Source organism: Rana temporaria, chromosome 8 (assembly GCF_905171775.1).
Source record: "Rana temporaria chromosome 8, aRanTem1.1, whole genome shotgun sequence".
Lineage (NCBI taxonomy): Eukaryota > Metazoa > Chordata > Amphibia > Anura > Ranidae > Rana > Rana temporaria.
The window spans coordinates 25405849-25425256 of record NC_053496.1 but is presented as its reverse complement, the minus strand read 5'-3'; the positions used below and the strand labels follow the sequence as shown (position 1 = coordinate 25425256).

General features: G+C 45.8%; 1 protein-coding gene across 1 annotated transcript in view; it reads left to right on the top strand.

The window, feature by feature from the left end:
- PTPRE (protein tyrosine phosphatase receptor type E) overlaps nucleotides 1–19408 on the top strand; it is a 327572-nt gene that overhangs the window by 212114 nt on the left and 96050 nt on the right. The window contains exons 6-8 of the mRNA XM_040361419.1: nucleotides 1920–2010; nucleotides 16845–16921; nucleotides 17019–17055. Of these exons, the coding sequence (XP_040217353.1) occupies nucleotides 1920–2010; nucleotides 16845–16921; nucleotides 17019–17055 (205 nt within the window). The remainder of the gene's footprint in view (nucleotides 1–1919; nucleotides 2011–16844; nucleotides 16922–17018; nucleotides 17056–19408) is intronic.

Below are 19408 nucleotides of genomic sequence, written 5' to 3'. Positions count from 1 at the left end.
AGCCGTGATGTAAACAGAAGATTGGTAATCATTATAATGCTGACAGCTCAAGGAGAAAAAAGACAATCTGTGAAAGGGACCTCGGTCCCGAAATGAAGAGACGCAGCCATCTCATCTGTGCCCACCAGTGCTGCCTGCCAGTGCCCATCAGTGCCACCTATCAATGCCCACCAGCGGTACAATTCAGTGCCTCATCAGTGCCACCTAGCAGTGCTACCTATCAGTGTCGCCTACCAGTGCCCATCACTGCTACCTATCAGTGCCAACAGTGCCGCCCATCAGTGACACCTTTCAGTGCCTACCAGTGCCGACTCATCAATGCCCACCAGTGCCGGCTTAGTGCCCATTGTGCAGCCTATAAGTGCCCATCAGTGCAGCCTCATCAACATACATCAATGAAGGAGAAAAATTACCTGTTTGCAAAATTTTATAACAAAATATAAAACAGTTTTAACAAAAAATAAAACCCCCAGTGGTGATTAAATACCACCAAAAGAAAGCTCTATTTGTGGGGAAAAAATTATAAATATTTCATCTGGGTACAGTGCAGCATGACCGCGCAATTGTCATTCAAAGTGTTAGCGCACTGAAAGCTGAAAATTGGTCTGGGCAGGGGGGAGCCAGTAAGCCAGTGGTTAAATTACAATATGGCTTGTACAGTAATTCTAAATGCTATATTATTTTTTTCTATTTGCTTTTTTGACGATGGAAGTAAAGTTACCCTTAAGGCTTCATTTCCATGCACGTTTTTGGACGTTTTTACAACCACTTTTCTGAGCGTTTTTTGCAGCTTAAAAACGGCTCTCCATGTTAGTCTATGGCCTCATGCCCACCATGACGTTTTTGAGCTGTAGATGGCTGAGCCGTTTTTAAGCTGCAAAAAAAAACCAGGACCAGTGCGTTCTGAAGCTCCAGCGTTAGAGCTGTAAAACTGCCAGACGTTAAAAAACGCTCTAAAACGCTCAAAAACGCTCAATAACGCACAAAAACGCTCCAGCTAAAAAAAAAAAAAAAATCATGGACAGGTGTTTTAAGCTGTAAAAAAAGGCTAAAAAAAAGTGGCTGTAAAAACGTCCATGGAAATGAAGCCTTAATATTGCCCCGTCACTTTCTTTTTTCCTCCTAAGGCTCCATTCACACCTGAACGCGGCGTATTGTACCGCGATTTGCTGCGACAAATTGCGGCGTTTTGTCCCGCGATTTGCTGCGACAAAACGCAGCGTTTTTTACCGCGGTTTTCGCTGGAGGGGCGATTTACACATTGTCGGCTATGGCCGAACGCCGAAGCCGCCTGAAAAAAAGGGTCAGAGACTTGTTTTGAGCTTCAGGCGTACGGCGTTTCGGCGTTCGGCGTGGAGATGTGAACCATCTCCATAGCCGACAATGTTAAATCACCCCTCCAGCGTATTTCAGGCTGCAATAGCGTTGGGCGTCGGGCGTAAAAACGCCTAGGTGTGAATGGAGCCTTAGGGCAGAGAAAACCATTGCGATAATGTAACAGATCACGTCGCAGCTTAGTTGTCAATAAAAATAAGAACGTTTTTTTAACCCCCCCCAGATGGGATTGAGTGTGATCACATAAAGCAGCTCTGGTGTAGGAAGGGCCTTCGAGAAGCGAGGTGACAATCGTTGGGCAGGTGGGACACTTCAAAGACAAATACGCATTAGATGCTACGTAACCCGCAACCAGCCGTCAGCGGCGGCATCCTGCCGCTGGAGTTGGACTTATTATCAGGTGCGGGTAGCATTACCAGCAGCTGCTCCTTGTTAAGCTGTCTGCATTGCGCGGTGCGCTCCACGACTCCCATTAACAAGTGCTGTGACTGTGATAGAGCGCACCCTGTGTAATCTAATTTCATGCTTTCCTGCACTCTCATCCTTGTATAGATAGCGAGACTCATTTGTTTTATTTTCCACAGTCGCTGCAGATGGGAAATCCTCAAGGATCTTTCGAAGTGGCGAACAGAGACGAGAACAAAGAGAAGAACAGATACCCCAACATTCTGCCATGTAAGACTTTTCATTTGGGGGGTATTCAATAAAGCAGAGCATAGTTACATAGTAGGTGAGGTTGAAAAAAGACACAAGTCCAACCTATGTGTGTGATTATATGTCAGTATTACATTGTATATCCCTGTATGTTGTGGTCGTTCAGGTGCTTATCTAATAGTTTTTTGAAACTATCGATGTCCCCCACTGTGACCACCGCCTGTGGAAGGGAATTCCACATCCTTGCCGCTCTTACAGTAAAGAACCCTCTACGTAGTTTAAGGTTAAACCTTTTTTTCTTCTGATTTTAATGAGTGACCACGTGTCTTGTTAAACTCCCTTCCACGGAAAAGTTTTATCCTTATTGTGGGGTCACCAGTACGGTATTTGTAAATTTTAAATCCTATCCCTTCTCAAGAGTCTCTTCTCCAGAGAGAATACGTTCAGTGCTCACAACCTTTCTTCATAACTAATATCCAGGGCCGATCCGCCCTATAGGCTCACTATGCAAGCCGCTTAGGCCCCCGCAAAGCTGTGGAGGGCCCCCCAAATTACTAGAGGCCCCACCTGGTGAGAAGTCATTTTTGGCACCTCACCCCGCTTCTCAACTCGCTGGCTGCATGGGAGAAGAGGTAAGAAGTCAGCACCCCCCGCTCCTCACTTTAATGTAAGATGTAATTTCCAACAGCAGAACACCCTCTCCCCCCGCTTCATGTGACATGTCATTTTTGACAGCAGCCCCCCGCTCCTCAACTTTAATGTGACATGTCATTTTGCTTAGGGCCCCAGGGAGGTCAGGATCGGCATTGCTAATATCCTCCAGACCCTTTATTAGTTTTGTTGCTCTTCTCTGAACTCGCTCCATTTCCAGGACATCCTTCCTGAGGACTGGTGCCCAGAACTGGATAGCATACTCCAGGTGCGGCCGGACCAGAGTCTTGTAGAGTGGGAGAATTATCGTTTTATCTCTGGAGTTAAAGGAGAGTCAGGACGCCCATTAACACACAGCTCCTCTCTCTATCTGCAATGTAGAGAGTGTCCTGACCCTCCTGCTCGCCCCCTCCCCCCTCAAGAGGCTTTCTCCACACCAGGGAGAAAGCCTTGTATTACTGTGTGGAGTTACAGACCGAAGAACAGGAAGTGAGCATTTCTCAGAAGAAATGAGGACATTTAAAAGCAAAATGGAAGGATGAGGTAAGTGAAGGAGGACTGCACTAAGGGAAAGGAAGCTATTTAGGGGATTTTTTTTTACCTTTACAACCCGTTTAATCCCCTTTTTAATGCATGCCAATATTCTGTTTGCTTTGTTAGCAGCAGCTTGGCATTGCATGCCATTGCTGAGCCTATCATCTACTAGGACCCCCAGGTCCTTCTCCATCCTGGATTCCCCCAGAGGTTCTCCCTCCAGTGTGTAGATTGCATTCAAATTTTTGCCACCCAAATGCATTATTTTACATTTTTCTACATTAAACCTCATTTGTAGTTGCCCACCCCATTAATTTGTTCAGATATTTTTTGCGAGATTTCCACATCCTGCGGAGAAATTCTTGCCCTGCTTAGCTTAGTATTGTCTGCAAATATAGAAATGTAACTGTTTACCCCATCCTCCAGGTCATTTATGAACAGATTAAAAAGGATTGGTCCCAGCACAGAACCCTGGGGGACCCCACTACCCACCCCTGACCATTCTGAGTACTCCCCATTTATCACCACCCTCTGAACTCACCCTTGTGGCCAGTTTTCAATCCATGTACTCGCCCTATGGTCCATGCAGGGCCGTCTTTAATACTGCTTGGACCCTGGCCAAACATTTTCTTGGGCCCCCCTAAATCCACTTTTTAACTATTTGCGGGCAGTGCAGGGCTCAAGGGGAAGCTTCATTGGGACCCATAACAATGACTGGGCCCGGGGCAGCTCCCCCTTTTGCCCTGTGTTAAAAACGGCCCTGGGTCATGACAACGGACCTTATTTTGTACAGTAAACGTTTATGTAAAATGCTTTTGCAGGATACAAATACACCACGTCTACGGGCCTTCCTTTATCTAGATGGCAACTCACCTCCTCATAGAAGGTTAATAGATTGGTTTGGCACGAACGATTCTTCATGAATCCATACGGATTACTGCTAATGATACCGTTCTCATTACTAAAATCTTGTATATAGTCCCTTATCATCCCCTCCAAGAGCTTACATACTATTGATGTTAGGCTAACTGGTCTGTAATTCCCAGGGATGTATCTTGTGGCCTTTTTTTAAATATTGGTGCTACATTGGCTTTTCTCCAATCAGCTGGTACCATCCCATACAGTAGACTGTCAGTAAAAATTAGGAACCATGGTCTGGCAATTACTTGACTGAGTTCCCTAAGTACCCTTGGGTGCAAGCCATCTGGTCCCGGTGATTTATTAATGTTAAGTTTATTATTCTAATTCTGTCCTTTGTTAACCATGGAGGTGCTTCCCAGTGGCATTGCTATGTGGGTGCGGGGGGGTGTGCGAGAGGGGTGGGTGACACAGGGGTCGCCGCGCCGCTAAACACTGTACTGCTTGTAAGGGAGCAGTGCGAGCAGGACTTCAAGCCGCGCGGGGAGGCTGCCTGTAACATTCCTCAGTCAGGCTAATATCCCTGAGTGATACGCAGTTGGTGGGCGGAGCTGGGCCTGCCCTGTACTGCCCCGTGCCACCCTAATTTTTCTGTACCACCCTAACCTGCCCTATACCACCCCAACCTGCCACTATATCACCCCAACCTGCCCTATACCACCCCAACCTGCCACTATACCACCCTATACTACCCTAACCTGCCACTATACTGCCCTATACTATTATTTACAGGGGCTGGTTGGGGTGCGCCCCGTGACCGTGCACTGCCTGCAGGGTGCTGGGCAGCCTAGACAGGGGTGCTTTTTGTGATGTGTCACGAGGATAGACACTGCAGTTTTGGTTACTGAAGTTATTCTCTCTTACTGTTAAAATAAACAAACCATTAAAATTAGACTGATCATTTCTTTGTCAGTGGGAAAACGTACAAAATCAGCAGGGGGTCAAATACTTTTTCCCTCACTGTACATAACTATTTATAATATACTGTATTTTGCCTGGCTTCTTGGAGTTGTGAGTGTCCTAAAATATCTACGATGAAGTTTTAAGATAGAAATGTAAATTCTGCAGCTGTAAAACATGTTGTTGTTTCTGGCTGACATGGTGAATACACGGCACGTGTCACACAGCGTGTCCCGCACATATCAAAGTGAAAGTGATATCTGACACTGCAGAGCCCTTTGCCACCATTGTATATCTGAGATTAGCAGGTTACATTCCAGGAACGAGGTGTGTAGAGCCCAAGGCAAAAAAAAAAAACACAGAGCCTGTCTGATTTTGTCCATTTCATCTGAAAGCACACCTGTCACAGGAGGAGGACTGAGAAAACTATTGCTGACCACGTTGGTGTTTGTCATGGTTATTGATTCGCAGAGCAAAGGGAATGGCATGACAGCCAAGCATGGCGGCCTCCATGTTTTTCTCATGTTTCCTTTAACCACTTCAATACAGGCCAATTTTCACTCCCTTCCTGCCCAGGCCACACAATAAGCGTATATTGATTGGTTTGCGCAAAAGTTTTAGATTCTCGTAGATCGGCGTAGCGTATCCTATTTACGTTACGCCTCCGCAACTTAGACGGGCAAGTGCTGTATTCTCAAAGCACTTGCTCCGTAAGTTGCGGCGGCGTAGCGTAAATAGGCCGGCGTAAGCCCGCCTAATTCAAACGTGGAACAGGGGGGCGTGTTTTATGTAAATGTTATGTGACCCGACGTGATTGACGTTTTTCACGAACGGCGCATGCGCTGTCCGTGGAATATTCCAGTGTGCATTGCTCCAAAGTACGCCGCAAGGACGTATTGGTTTCGACGTGAGCGTAAATGACGTCCAGCCCCATTCACAGACGACTTGCGCAAACAACGTAAAATATTCAAAATTCGACGCGGGAACGACGTCCATACTTAACATTGGTGCGCCGCATGTACGCCACCATATAGCAGGGGTAACTTTACGCCGGGAAATGCCTAACGTAAACGGCGTATCTGTACTGCGTCGGTCGGGCGTATGTTCGTGAATTTGCGTATCTAGCTGATTTACATATTTCTAGGCGTAAATCAGCGTACACGCCCCTAGCGGCCAGCGTAAATATGCCGTTAAGATCCGACGGCGTAAGAGACTTACACCGGTCGGATCTAATAGAAATCTATGCGTAACTGATTCTATGAATCAGGCGCATGGATACGACCACGCAACTCAGAGTTACGACGGCGTATCCGGAGATACGCCGTCGTAACTCCGTTGTGAATCCGGGTGATAGTGTCTACAAAATAGGTTATTATTTTATTTTTTACTAGCAATGGCGGCGATCTTTTTTTTATTGGGAGTGCCACATTATGGTGGACACACCAGACACCTTTGACACTATTTTGGGACCATTCACATTCATACAGCGATCAGTGCTATAAACAATTTGTATACTGTATTAATGTGTATATACTGTATATATGTGACTGTCAGGGAAGGGGTTAACACTAGGGGCGATCAAGGGGTTAAATGTGTGTCCTATGGAGTGATTCTAACTGTAGGGGGAGGGGACTCACAAGGGGAGGAGACCTCTCTGTTTTGGGAACACACCATCGGTCTCCTCTCCTCTAACCTGCATACACGGGTATGGGCAGCACTCCTCTCCCCACCATCCAGGATACCGCTATACCCCCGCTCAAGACAGTCTACCTTTATCCTCCGCAGAGCCTAACAAGACGCCAGCCATTGCCGCACCGCTGCTTCCTCCTGCAGTCCGGTCGGCCGCGCGGAACAGGAGATTCAGTTTGCTGTTCCCGGCCCGGACTGAATGGAAGTGAACACTCAGTGTGTGCACTTCCTGTCACTCCGGCCGGGAACAGGAAACTAAATCTCTTTTTTCTGCACGGCAGACCGGACTGCAGGAGGAAGCAGCAGTGCGGCAAGGGCCAGCCCTGCTGGGGCCCCTGGCCAGCTCGGGGCCCCATGCAGTTGTTTGGTTTGCCCCAGAGCTTGGTAAATGTGGGAAAGTTTTACTTTACAAAGAATACCCAATCACATGCAGGGAAAATGAGAAAAATGCATTTTTACTTGAACATGATTGGATGATGGAAGTCAGCAGAGCTTTCACTTCATTTACTAAGCTCTGGAGCAGCTGCGCTTGCAAAGTGCACAGTCTATTTGCCTTTAGTAAACCCCCCCCCCCAATGACTTTTCATATGCCCCGTCTTTGCAAAGTACTAACACTGACTGAGGGAACGTGATAGAAATGCCTCTGGGTGATCATTGTTAGGGTGTGCACTCATTACAATACCCCGTTCCCCCAAGCCTTAGGAAGTATCTCCCGAAAAAATAAAAATAAATTAAAAGTAAAAAAAAAAAATGTCAACCAAGCACAGAAAGCAGGATATTAAATTTCTGGGGGCAGGTGTATGGGACGTCTCCAGGGTGCCATATTGCATTGAAGTTTTGACAGTTTTAGAAAATTCTATTGGCTGCTCCTAGAAATGAAAGGTTCAGTTTATTGACATTTAAGCGTTACTAAACCCAGGACCCTGCATTCACTATATCTGGTCTCACACAGTACACAGAAATGTAATTATTTTAGTAAATATAAACTGCTAAACACCTTTTCTCATCAGCAGTATATAGCAGTCTTGTGACTTCTATCAGTGAATGGTTAAAGCTTGTAGGGGGAGTTTTCATTCTACTCCAGATTTCCTATGATGCTGCAGGACCCCTGACCCTCTGTCTGGACAGTGCTGATTGGCCCTGTGCTAATCACATGCACCCTTCCATGAAAAACAAAAAAAAATCAAATCTCAACAGGGATACAGCATTTTATCCTCACGTAAGTTTCAAGCTTGTAGACATGCACAGCTTCTGTAAAGTGCACAATTCACATCCCCCTCCCCTCTCCTCCTCCTCTCCTGTCCAGCTCTCCCAGGATTGGCTGTCTTTCCTGTGTTTTGATTAAATGTTTTCAAAATATGGGGTGATCCACAGTTCAGTGTAAACAGCCATCAGAATATACATAGACAAGAAGCTGTGCATGTCTGCAAGCAGTGCACGAGATATGTAAATAACTGTCACTCAAGCAAGGACGTTGGTCTTTATCTGGAAGTTTGTTTTATTTCACTGAACGATAAAAAGAGGATTGCTCAGCGCTGGATTAACTCTGTGTGGCAAGACTGGGCACAGATGATAGGAAATCGTATTCTCTGCATTGTGACATCAACTTTAACAAAAAAAAAAATTGACTTTTCCTTGGGTTAGTGATAATCCATTTAAAGGGCTGAGGATCTCTCTGTTATACTCTATGAGGCTCACATTTTACTTAAAATAGTCTCTAGCAATACACACCAAACTGGGCATGTGCAGAGTGCCCCCAAGGCTCTGTACTATCAGCAAAAAGATCGGAGAGAGTAAAAGGGGAGGGTCAGAGAAGACGGAATCAAACAGCTTTTTTACACAACGCAGAGGATTAACCCCTTAGGTTCCACAGTGAGTTAAACAAGCCTGCTTTACTGCATGGGTGCTAAACTTGTGGCCCTCCAGCTGTTGTGTAACCACAACTCCCATTATGCCTTTGCGAGTCATGCTTGTAACTGTTTAGCCTTACAATGCCTCATGGTAATGCCTGTGGCCCTCCGCAACCGCTCGATCGTTCTTCTAGGCAGCGGGAGGGGACGCCCCCCTTCCCGCCGCCATCCGGTGCTTCTCCGGGCTCTCCCGTGCCATCGGGGGCCCAGGGAGTGAATCGGCGCTCGTTGGTGAAGCATAGAGATGACTGGTGACCAGACGGTCACAGTCATCTCTATGACTGTCGGAGGACCGGGTGCGATGTTATGACGTCACGCCCGGTACCCGGAAGTAAACAAAGCCGCTATCGCGGCTGTCAGCATGTAATCTGTGATTTTTTTTTTCACCGATTTCATGCTTGTAAGCCTGGAGGAGAGATGTGAGGTCTTATTGATGCCACATCTCTCCATAAAGAGGACCTGTCACAGTGATTCCTATTACAAGGGATGTTTACATTCCTTGTAATAGGAATAAAAGTGATCTAAAAAAAAGTGTAAAAATAAAAAAATGAAGTAAAAAAAAAAAAAAAATTAAAACGCCCCTGTCCCGGTCGCTCGCGTGTAGAAGCGAACGCGCATGCAAGTCCCGCCCACATATGTAAACACCGTTCAAACCCCACATGTGAGGTATCATCGCGTGCGTTAGCGCGTGTGCAACAATTCTAGCACTAGACCTCCTCTGTAACTCAAAAATAGTAACCTGTAAAAAAAATTAAAGCGTCGCCTATGGAGATTTTTAAGTACCGAAGTTTGGCGCCATTCCATGAGTGTGCGCAATTTTAAAGCGTGACATGTTGTGTATCTATTTACTCGGCGTAACACCGTCTTTCACATTATACAAAAAAATTGGGCTAACTTTACTGTTTTGTTATTTTTTAATTCATGAAACAGTTTTTTTCCCTAAAAAAAGGCGTTTGAAAAATGATTGCGCAAATACCGTGCGAGAAAAAAAGTTGCAATGGCAAAATTGACCGCCATTTTATTCCCTAGGGTGTCTGCTAAAAAATATATATATAATGTTTGGGGGTTCTGATTAATTTTCTAGCAAAAAAATTGTGATTTTTACATAAAGGAGAAAAGTGCCAAAATAGGCCCGGTAACGAAGTGGTTAATCACACGGCTGGTCTGTCCCTTTTTAAAGATCCCACTTGTATGGCTCAGCAGACCTACTAATTATCTATGGACATCTGTGGAGCGCACTAGCTAGGTATACCCTAATGAGGGTTAATACACCATCTAGCTGATTGCTGCTGGCGGATAGGGATGTGGTTTGTGTAGGTGTGATTTCTACATTGGGAGAGATAATTATCATTGAGAAAGTCATCGGTATGCTATAAAAGATTTTCATTTAACGCTCTTGTAATTATAAAATATAGAGAAGCATTGCACACTGCTCCGCTTATTAATATAGCCAACAAGGTGATGGGGAGGTCCCAGAATGCCCTCCAGCTTGTCTCTGTACACCAGGAGCCGTCCCCTACAGAAAATGACTCCTAATGCTTCCATCTCTTCAGGAGGTCATTGCTTCTGCTGTTCTTGGGAAAATAATAATTAAATACTTAATCAGAAAACACCATTAACTCTGTTGCATTTAATTGCAACTTAACTTGCCAACGTAGTAATTATAAAAAAAAAAAAAAAACTTCAACCCTTTTCACACAAAAAAGGGTTTGGGCTTTTCAGCTTCTTTCTGATTTTGATGGATTGTAAAAAAAAAAAAGGGACCCCTGGTGTTTTCTAAAATATCCAATCCCCACCGCGCTCCTATAATTGCGCACTGAGCTCTGTTGTGTAATGATGCTGGTAATGCTGAATTTTATGGGGCTGATCTACAAAAGAATTACGCCGGCGTATCTCTTGATACGCAGCGTAATTTCAAATTTTGCGCGTCGTATCTTTGTTTTGTATCTACAAACCAAGATACGACGGCATCTCGGATCGAGCCGACAGGCGTACGTCTTAGTACGCTGTCGGATCTTAGATGCAATTTTTCGGCGGCCGCTAGGTGGCGTTTCCATCGAATTCCACGTCGAGTATGCAAATTAGCTAGTTACGACGATCCACGAACGTACGTCCGGCCGGCGCATTTTTTTACGTCGTTTGCGTTCGGCTTTTTCCGGCGTGTAGTTAAACCTGCTATATGGTGGCGTACTCAATGTTAAGTATGGCCGTCATTCCTCCCTCGCATTTTGAATTTTTTACGTCGTTTGCGTAAGTCGTTCGCGAATAGGGATTTGCGTAGAATGACGTCACCGTCGTGGGCATTGGCTTGTTCGGGGTTAATTTCGAGCATGCGCACTGGGATACCCCCACGGACGGCGCATGCGCAGTTAAAAAAAAAAAAACGTTGTTTACGTCGGGTCAGGTCGTATTTACATAAAACACGCCCCCATCACAGAGATTTGAATGCCTCGCCATTACGCCGCCAAAGATACACTACGCCGCCGTAACTTACGGCGTGAATTCTTTGAGGATTCGGAAAAAAAAAGTTACGGCGGCCTAGTGTATCTTAGATACGCTGCGCCTGTCGGAGAGATGTGCCGCTCTACGTGGATCTGGCCCCATGACTCTGCTCTATGGTGTACCTCACTGCAAGAGTCCATTAACATGTGTGGGCATGCATTGCGACTTGCATGGTAACGGACCTTATAATGTTCCACTTCAGCCCCGGAAGAATTTGCCCCCTTCCTGACCAGAGCACTTTTTGCGATTCGGCACTGCGTCGCTTTAACTGACAATTGCGCGATCGTGCGATGTGGCTCCCAAACAAAATTGCCGTCCTTTTTTTCCCCGCAAATAGAGCTTTCTTTTGGTGGTATTGGATCACCTCTGCGGTTTTTATTTTGTGCGCTATGAACAAAAAAAAGAGCGCCAATTCTGAAAAAAAAAAAAGCAATATTTTTTACTATTATAAACTTCCCCAGAAATATATAAAAAAATTATTTCTTTCCCAGTTTAGGCCGATACGTATTCTTCTACATATTTTTGGTAAAAAAATCGCAATAGGCGTATGTTGATTGGTTTGTGCAAAAGTTATAGGGCCAGATCCACAAATAATTAGATGGGCGCAGCGTATCGGAGATACGCTACACCGCCGTACCTTACCTGGCGGATTTTCGAATCCTCAAAGAATTTGCGCCTTAAGTTACGGCGGCGTAGTGTATTTCTGGCGGCTGAATTCAAATCGGCGGGTAGGGGGCGTGATTCATTTAAATGAAGCGCGTCCCCACGCCGAATGAACTGCGCATGCGTCGTTCCGAAATTTCCCGCCGTGCATTTTTTTTTATTAGTAATGGCGACGCTCAGCGATTTTTAGCGTGACTGCGACATTATAGCAGACACATCGGACACTTTTGACACTATTTTGTGACCATACAGCGATCAGTGCTATAAAAATGCACTCATTACTGTGTAAATGACACTGGCAGTGAAGGGGTTTAACACTAGGTGGCGCTGAAGGAGTTAAGTGTGTCTTAGGGAGTGATTCTAACTGGGGGGGAGTTGGGCTTACTGTGACACGACCCGATGATAGGGAGCAGATGATCAGTGTCCTGTCACTAGGCAGAACAGGGAAATGCCTTGTTTACATAGGCATCCCCCCATTCTGCAGCTCTGTGACATGATCGCAGGACACCGGCGGACATCGATTCCACAGGTCTCGCGGGCATGGTCACAGAGCACGCGGCGGGCGCGCGTGCCCGCACGGCGGGAAATTCAGCCCAGCCGTGCCATTCTGCCGACGTATATCAGCATTAGCCGGTCGGCAAGTGGTTAAAAACACTATACCTCATTGCATAGGTGTGAAAGTTGTAAGGTAGAGGACGTGCCATAAAATCCAATCTCAAGTTCACATTGACATCATCCCACAAATGAATATGGTATTTTTGTAACAAAAGAGTAGTGGGACATTAAATATGCCACATTAAAATCTATATACATTTTATTACACATAAAACGTTATCATAAACACAATATTAAAAACATAGATATGCATAAGGAAACTTTGCAATGAATACAAAATTATGTAAGTCTGGCCTCCGTGTTACGCAAGATTTACCCCTCCCCCCCTTTTTCTTCAGGACCATACATATATTGCAAGTGTGTTATAACATATTATAACTGGATACTAATATTTAGGTAACGTTGATCTGATTTGCCTCTTGGCGATCAGGAAGGAATTTTTTTACCCCGCTGGAACAAATTTGATCATGCTTTGAGTTTTTGCCTTAATCTGGATCAACTGTTGGTCTTGGATAGTGTATATGGAGGTTTTCTATGTGAGTGTGTTGGTTTTCTTACTTCTTACAGGGAGAGGACCCGATCGCTTCCGTCGCTACCGAGGGGGCCCTCTCCCGCCTGCGGATAAAAATGGTCTCGTGGCGAATCCGCCACTGAGACCACTTTTATCTGAAAGTGGATGGCTCGCTGAAGAAGAGGATACCGGGGGGTTGTGGTAGCTAGCTGCTGCCATAACAATGATATCCCTCTTCACAGTGCCGACGTATATCGGCGTGAGCCGGTCCAGAAGTGGTTAAACTGGATGGACTTGTGTCTTTTTTCAACCAGATTAATTATGTAACTATGTATTTTGTGAATGAGTTCACATAATACAAAGGCTTCTGTGAATGGGCAGGAGGAGGGGGCATAGCTGACTTGGCTTTTGAGGGAACTGCTGGGACCCACAGTGAGCCTAGGCAAAGCTCCTGAAGTTATCTTCCTGGAGCACAATAAACCTTTCCGATGAGTCTAGAAGGGGGCAGGCACCTTGTTGGACTTAACTCATGGTATGCCTCATGGTATGCCTGCAGTTTTTACAGAGTAGCTAAATTCCTGGCATTCAGCTGTAAGTGGGGTGACATGCGTTGCTTCTACACCTTGGCCGGGATTCAGAGAGATCGGCGCATCTCTAGATAGGCGTAGCGCATCTCGTATGCGCTACGCCGACGTAACATTGAGAGGCAAGCTGAGTAGTCACAAAGCACTTGCTCCCATATTTACGCCGGCGTAACGTAAATGGGTCGGCGTAAGCCCGCGTAATTCAAAGTAGCAAGGCAGTGGGCGTGTTGTATTATAATGAAGCGTGACCCCATGTAAATGCGTGGCCGAACGAACGGCGCTTGCGCGCGCATGCTCAAGATCACGTCGAATTTACTCCCTAAGATACGCCGGGTCCATTCATGCGACGTGAACGTAACCTACGCCCAGCCCCATTCACGTACGACTTACGTAAACGACGTAAAATACGACGGCTGTTCCGACGTTTCCGACGTCCATACCTTAACATGACTTACCCCTGCTTTATGAGGGGTAAACTTACGCCGGACGTACGCCTTACGTAAACAGCGTAGCTTACTGCGACGGGCGCAAGTACGTTCGTGAATCGGCGTATCTAGCTCATTTACAGATTCGACGCGTAAATCAACTGAAGCGCCCCTAGCGGCCAGCGTAAATATGCACCCAAGATACGACGGCGTAGGAGACTTACGTCGGTCGTATCTTGCCAAAATTCAGGCGTATCTGCTTTCCTGAATAAGCGTATAGATACGACGGCGCACATTTTGACTTACGACGGCGTATCTGGAGATACGTCGTCGTAAGTCCTTTCTGAATCCCGGCCCTTGTCTATGAATCAGAAAATGGACACATGGCCAGCACACCTCAGTGCCCTGCGCCATTTAACCACTTCAGCCCCGGAAGGTTTTATTTCCTCCATGACAGGCCATTTTTTGCGATACGGCACTTCGTCTCTTTAACGGACAATTTGGCGGTCGTGCGATGCTGTTAGCGAACAAAATTGATGTCCTTTTTTTCCCCACAAAAGAACTTTATTTGGTGGTATTTGATCACCTCTGCGGTTTTTATTTTTTGTGCTATAAACAAAAAAAGACCAACAATTTTGAAAAAAAAAAATAAAAAAAAATGTAATTTCTGCTATAAAACTTACCTAATAAAAAAATTGGAAAAATCATTTTTTTTTCAATAATTTAGGCCAATATGTATTCTGATACATATTTTTGGTAAAAAGAAAAATCCCAATTGGTGTATAGTGATTGGTTTGTGCACAAGTTACAGCGTCTACAAATAATGAGCTATATTTTTATTGCATTTTTTTTTTATTTTTTTTTACTAGTATTGGTGGCGATCAATGATTTTTAGCAGGACTGCGGCAGACAAATCGGACACCTAACTGACACTTTTTTGGGGGGACCAGTGACACCTATACAGTGATCAGTGCCAAAAATATGCACTGTTGCTGTACTAATGACATTGGGGTTAACATCATGGGCAATCAAAGGGTTAAGTGTGTCCCTATTGGCTGCTTACTAACTGTGTCGGGAATTGCTTTGACTGGGAGACCACAGAGATTCGTGTTCCTGCTTAGGCCCCATTTACACCGGAGCGTAGCGTTTTTGAGCGGTTTTTTTTCGGCGTTTTGTCGCGCGTATTTGCACGTTTGCCTACAGCGTTGTCCGACGTTTTTGAACTTTTAGCCAATAGGAAAAATTATCATCTCTCTCATCATTTGTTGCTATGTTTGTAGATTTTTTTTATCTTCTTCCTGGGTGAATATTCTATTTCACAGAACAGATTAAAGCGACAAAGCGCACGTAGAAGCGCTAGACGATTGAATTGAGCGTTTCCATTTGTTTCTATGGGAATACAAACGTTCAAAAATGCCCAAATCAGCCCGATTCGAGCGACAAAAAAGGGTCCAGAACTTGTTTGAGCTTCAGGCGTTCGGCTTCAGGCGTTTTGGAGTGGAGATGTGAACCATCTCCATTGAGAATAATGGATTTTTTCCCCTCTAGCGTTTTATAGCTTCAGGCTACAAAACGCTCAGGTGTGAATGGGCCCTTAGCAGGAACACAAGATCTCTATGTTCTCCCCTGTCAGAACGGCAATCTGCCTTGTTTACATAGGCAGATTGCTGTTCTGCCTCTCTGGGGAAAGATCACGGGTGGGGCCGGCAGACATTGTGTCTGCCGAACCTGCTGATTGGCTCCCCCTATGTTTAATCAGCGCACGCGCGCCTCCGCACAGGTATGTTGTTTTGCGCAGCCGGGCCGCCTTACCGAAGTAAATGTGTGGAAGGCGGTCCGGAAGTTGTTAAAGCGGGGGTTCACCCTAAAAACAAATATATAACATTACATACCTCAAACAATGTACAGTATGCTGTTTTTTTTTGGGGGGGGGTGTACATACGGTAGTATCGGTATTTTCCTCCCGGTTTCCGGGTACTCACTCCCGCTGGATTTGGCGTTCCTGTGCAGTGCCGCAATGTCATCTGTGACTTCGCCCATATGATTGACGTGCCTGAGAAAAACTCCCACCGGCGGATAAGGCGCGTGATGACTTTCCGAAAATAGCCCAACTGCGAGTCGGCCCTATACGGCGCCTGCGTACCGACTAGGAGCCGTGTAGCGCTGACTGCGCAGGCGCCGTATAGAGCCGACTCGCAGTTCGGCTATTTTCGGAAAGTCGTGACACGCCTTATCCGCCGGTGGGAGTTTTTCTCAGGCACGTCAATCATATGGGCGAAGTCCCAGATGACATTGCGGCACTGCACAGGAACGGCAAATCCCGCGGGAGTGAGTCCCCGGAAGCCGGGAGGAAAATACCGATAATACCGTATGTACACCCCCCCCCCCCCCCAAAAAAAAACCGGCATACTGTACATGTTTGAGGTATACTGAATGTAATGTTATATACTTGTTTTTTGGTTAAACCCCCGCTTTAAGACAATAACTAATCCATACAGACCTGTTGACCCGAGTTAAACCCTATAGGTGTGAATAGGCCTATAATGTCTCCCATTGTATCTTCTGAGTAAGCACCCGTGTGAAACATGTCAGCTGTTGGTTGCATCTTTTGCTGTATGGTTTTTAGCCAATAAAGAAATCGTTGTTGGAGTGCGGCCATCCGGATTGAATTATTTTCGATATGTATCTTCTGCAGTGGTGTATTTAGGTTTTGCGCTGCCCTAGGCCTGACTGAACTCGTGCATCCCATAATTTAAATATGATCCACCCCTTCCTGTCAAGGTCACACCCCTTCCTGTTTGAGACCTGCCCTGAAATTTTCCAGTGGGGACAATAGTTCTGAGGGCCTTGGGCCTTGTTGGCCTAGGCCAAGATACAGCGTTGATCTTCTGAATGTTGGAAAATCTCCAAGATGGAAACTCTTTACCTTCCTTTCTCTATTCTTTCTTCTCAGATGACCACTCCAGAGCCTCGCTGACGCCGATTGAAGGATGCGTATGTTCAGACTACATTAACGCTTCATACATTGATGTAAGAGCCGAGTCCTCCATCTGTTCCCTGTTCTCTTCTCACTTCCCCACACAGCTGATACATATTACATCTTCTCTTCTCTGTTTTCTTGTTTCAGGGCTATAAAGAGAAAAATAAATTCATAGCCGCGCAAGGTAAGTGCGTGCTGAGAACTTGTGAGAATGTGTTTCTATGCAATCCCGGGAGGGGGGCCCGGAGAAAACATTGTATAAGAGTTTATATTGTTCACACAGGCAGTTTATTACAATAGGGGTCCAATTTCAAAATGAACATGAGATGGTCAGAGACTGCAGACACAGTACAGGAGATGATCAGAGACTGCAGACACAGTACAGGAGATGATCAGAGACTGCAGACATAATACAGGAGATGATCAGAGACTGCAGACACAGTACAGGAGATGATCAGAGACTGCAGACGCAGTACAGGATATGATCAGAGACTGCAGACACAGTATAGTAGATGGTCAGAGACTGCAGACACAGTATAGGAGATGGTCAGAGACTGCAGACACAGTATAGGAGATGGTCAGAGACTGCAGACATAGTACAGGAGATGATCAGAGACTGCAGACATAGTACAGGAGATGATCAGAGACTGCAGACACAGTACAGGAGATGGTCAGAGACTGCAGACATGATACAGGAGATGTTCAGAGACTGCAGACATGATACAGGAGATGGTCAGAGACTGCAGACATAGAACATGAGATGGTCAGAGACTGCAGACACAGTACAGGAGATGGTCAGAGACTGCAGACACAGTACAGGAGATGATCAGAGACTGCAGACATAATACAGGAGATGATCAGAGACTGCAGACACAGTACAGGAGATGATCAGAGACTGCAGACGCAGTACAGGATATGATCAGAGACTGCAGACACAGTATAGGAGATGGTCAGAGACTGCAGACACAGTATAGGAGATGGTCAGAGACTGCAGACATAGTACAGGAGATGATCAGAGACTGCAGACATAGTACAGGAGATGATCAGAGACTGCAGACACAGTACAGGAGATGGTCAGAGACTGCAGACATGATACAGGAGATGGTCAGAGACTGCAGACATGATACAGGAGATGGTCAGAGACTGCAGACATAGAACATGAGATGGTCAGAGACTGCAGACATAGAACATGAGATGGTCAGAGACTGCAGACATAGAACATGAGATGGCCAGAGACTGCAGACACAGTACAGGAGATGGTCAGAGACTGCAGACATAGAACATGAGATTGTCAGAGACTGCAGACACAGTACAGGAGATGGTCAGAGACTGCAGTCATAATACAGGAGATGATCAGAGACTGCAGACACAGTACAGGAGATGGTCAGAGACTGCAGACATAATACAGGAGATGGTCAGAGACTGCAGACATAATACAGGAGATGATCAGAGACTGCAGACATGATACAGGAGATGGTCAGAGACTGCAGACATAGAACATGAGATGGTCAGAGACTGCAGACACAGTATAGGAGATGGTCAGAGACTGCAGACATAGTACAGGAGATGATCAGAGACTGCAGACATAGTACAGGAGATGATCAGAGACTGCAGACACAGTACAGGAGATGGTCAGAGACTGCAGACATGATACAGGAGATGGTCAGAGACTGCAGACATGATACAGGAGATGGTCAGAGACTGCAGACATAGAACATGAGATGGTCAGAGACTGCAGACATAGAACATGAGATGGTCAGAGACTGCAGACATAGAACATGAGATGGTCAGAGACTGCAGACACAGTACAGGAGATGGTCAGAGACTGCAGACATAGAACATGAGATGGTCAGAGACTGCAGACACAGTACAGGAGATGGTCAGAGACTGCAGTCATAATACAGGAGATGATCAGAGACTGCAGACACAGTACAGGAGATGGTCAGAGACTGCAGACATAATACAGGAGATGGTCAGAGACTGCAGACATAATACAGGAGATGATCAGAGACTGCAGACATGATACAGGAGATGGTCAGAGACTGCAGACATAGAACATGAGATGGTCAGACTGCAGACATAGTACAGGAGATGATCAGAGACTGCAGACATAGTACAGGAGATGATCAGAGACTGCAGACACAGTACAGGAGATGGTCAGAGACTGCAGACACAGTACAGGAGATGGTCAGAGACTGCAGACATGATACAGGAGATGGTCAGAGACTGCAGACATGATACAGGAGATGGTCAGAGACTGCAGACATAGAACATGAGATGGTCAGAGACTGCAGACATAGAACATGAGATGGTCAGAGACTGCAGACACAGTACAGGAGATGATCAGAGACTGCAGACATAGTGCAGGAGATGATCAGAGACTGCAGACATAGTGCAGGAGATGATCAGAGACTGCAGACACAGTACAGGCGATAGTCAGAGACTGCAGACACAGTACAGGCGATAGTCAGAGACTGCAGATATAGAACATGAGATGGTCAGAGACTGCAGACATGGTAAAGGAGATGGTCAGAGAC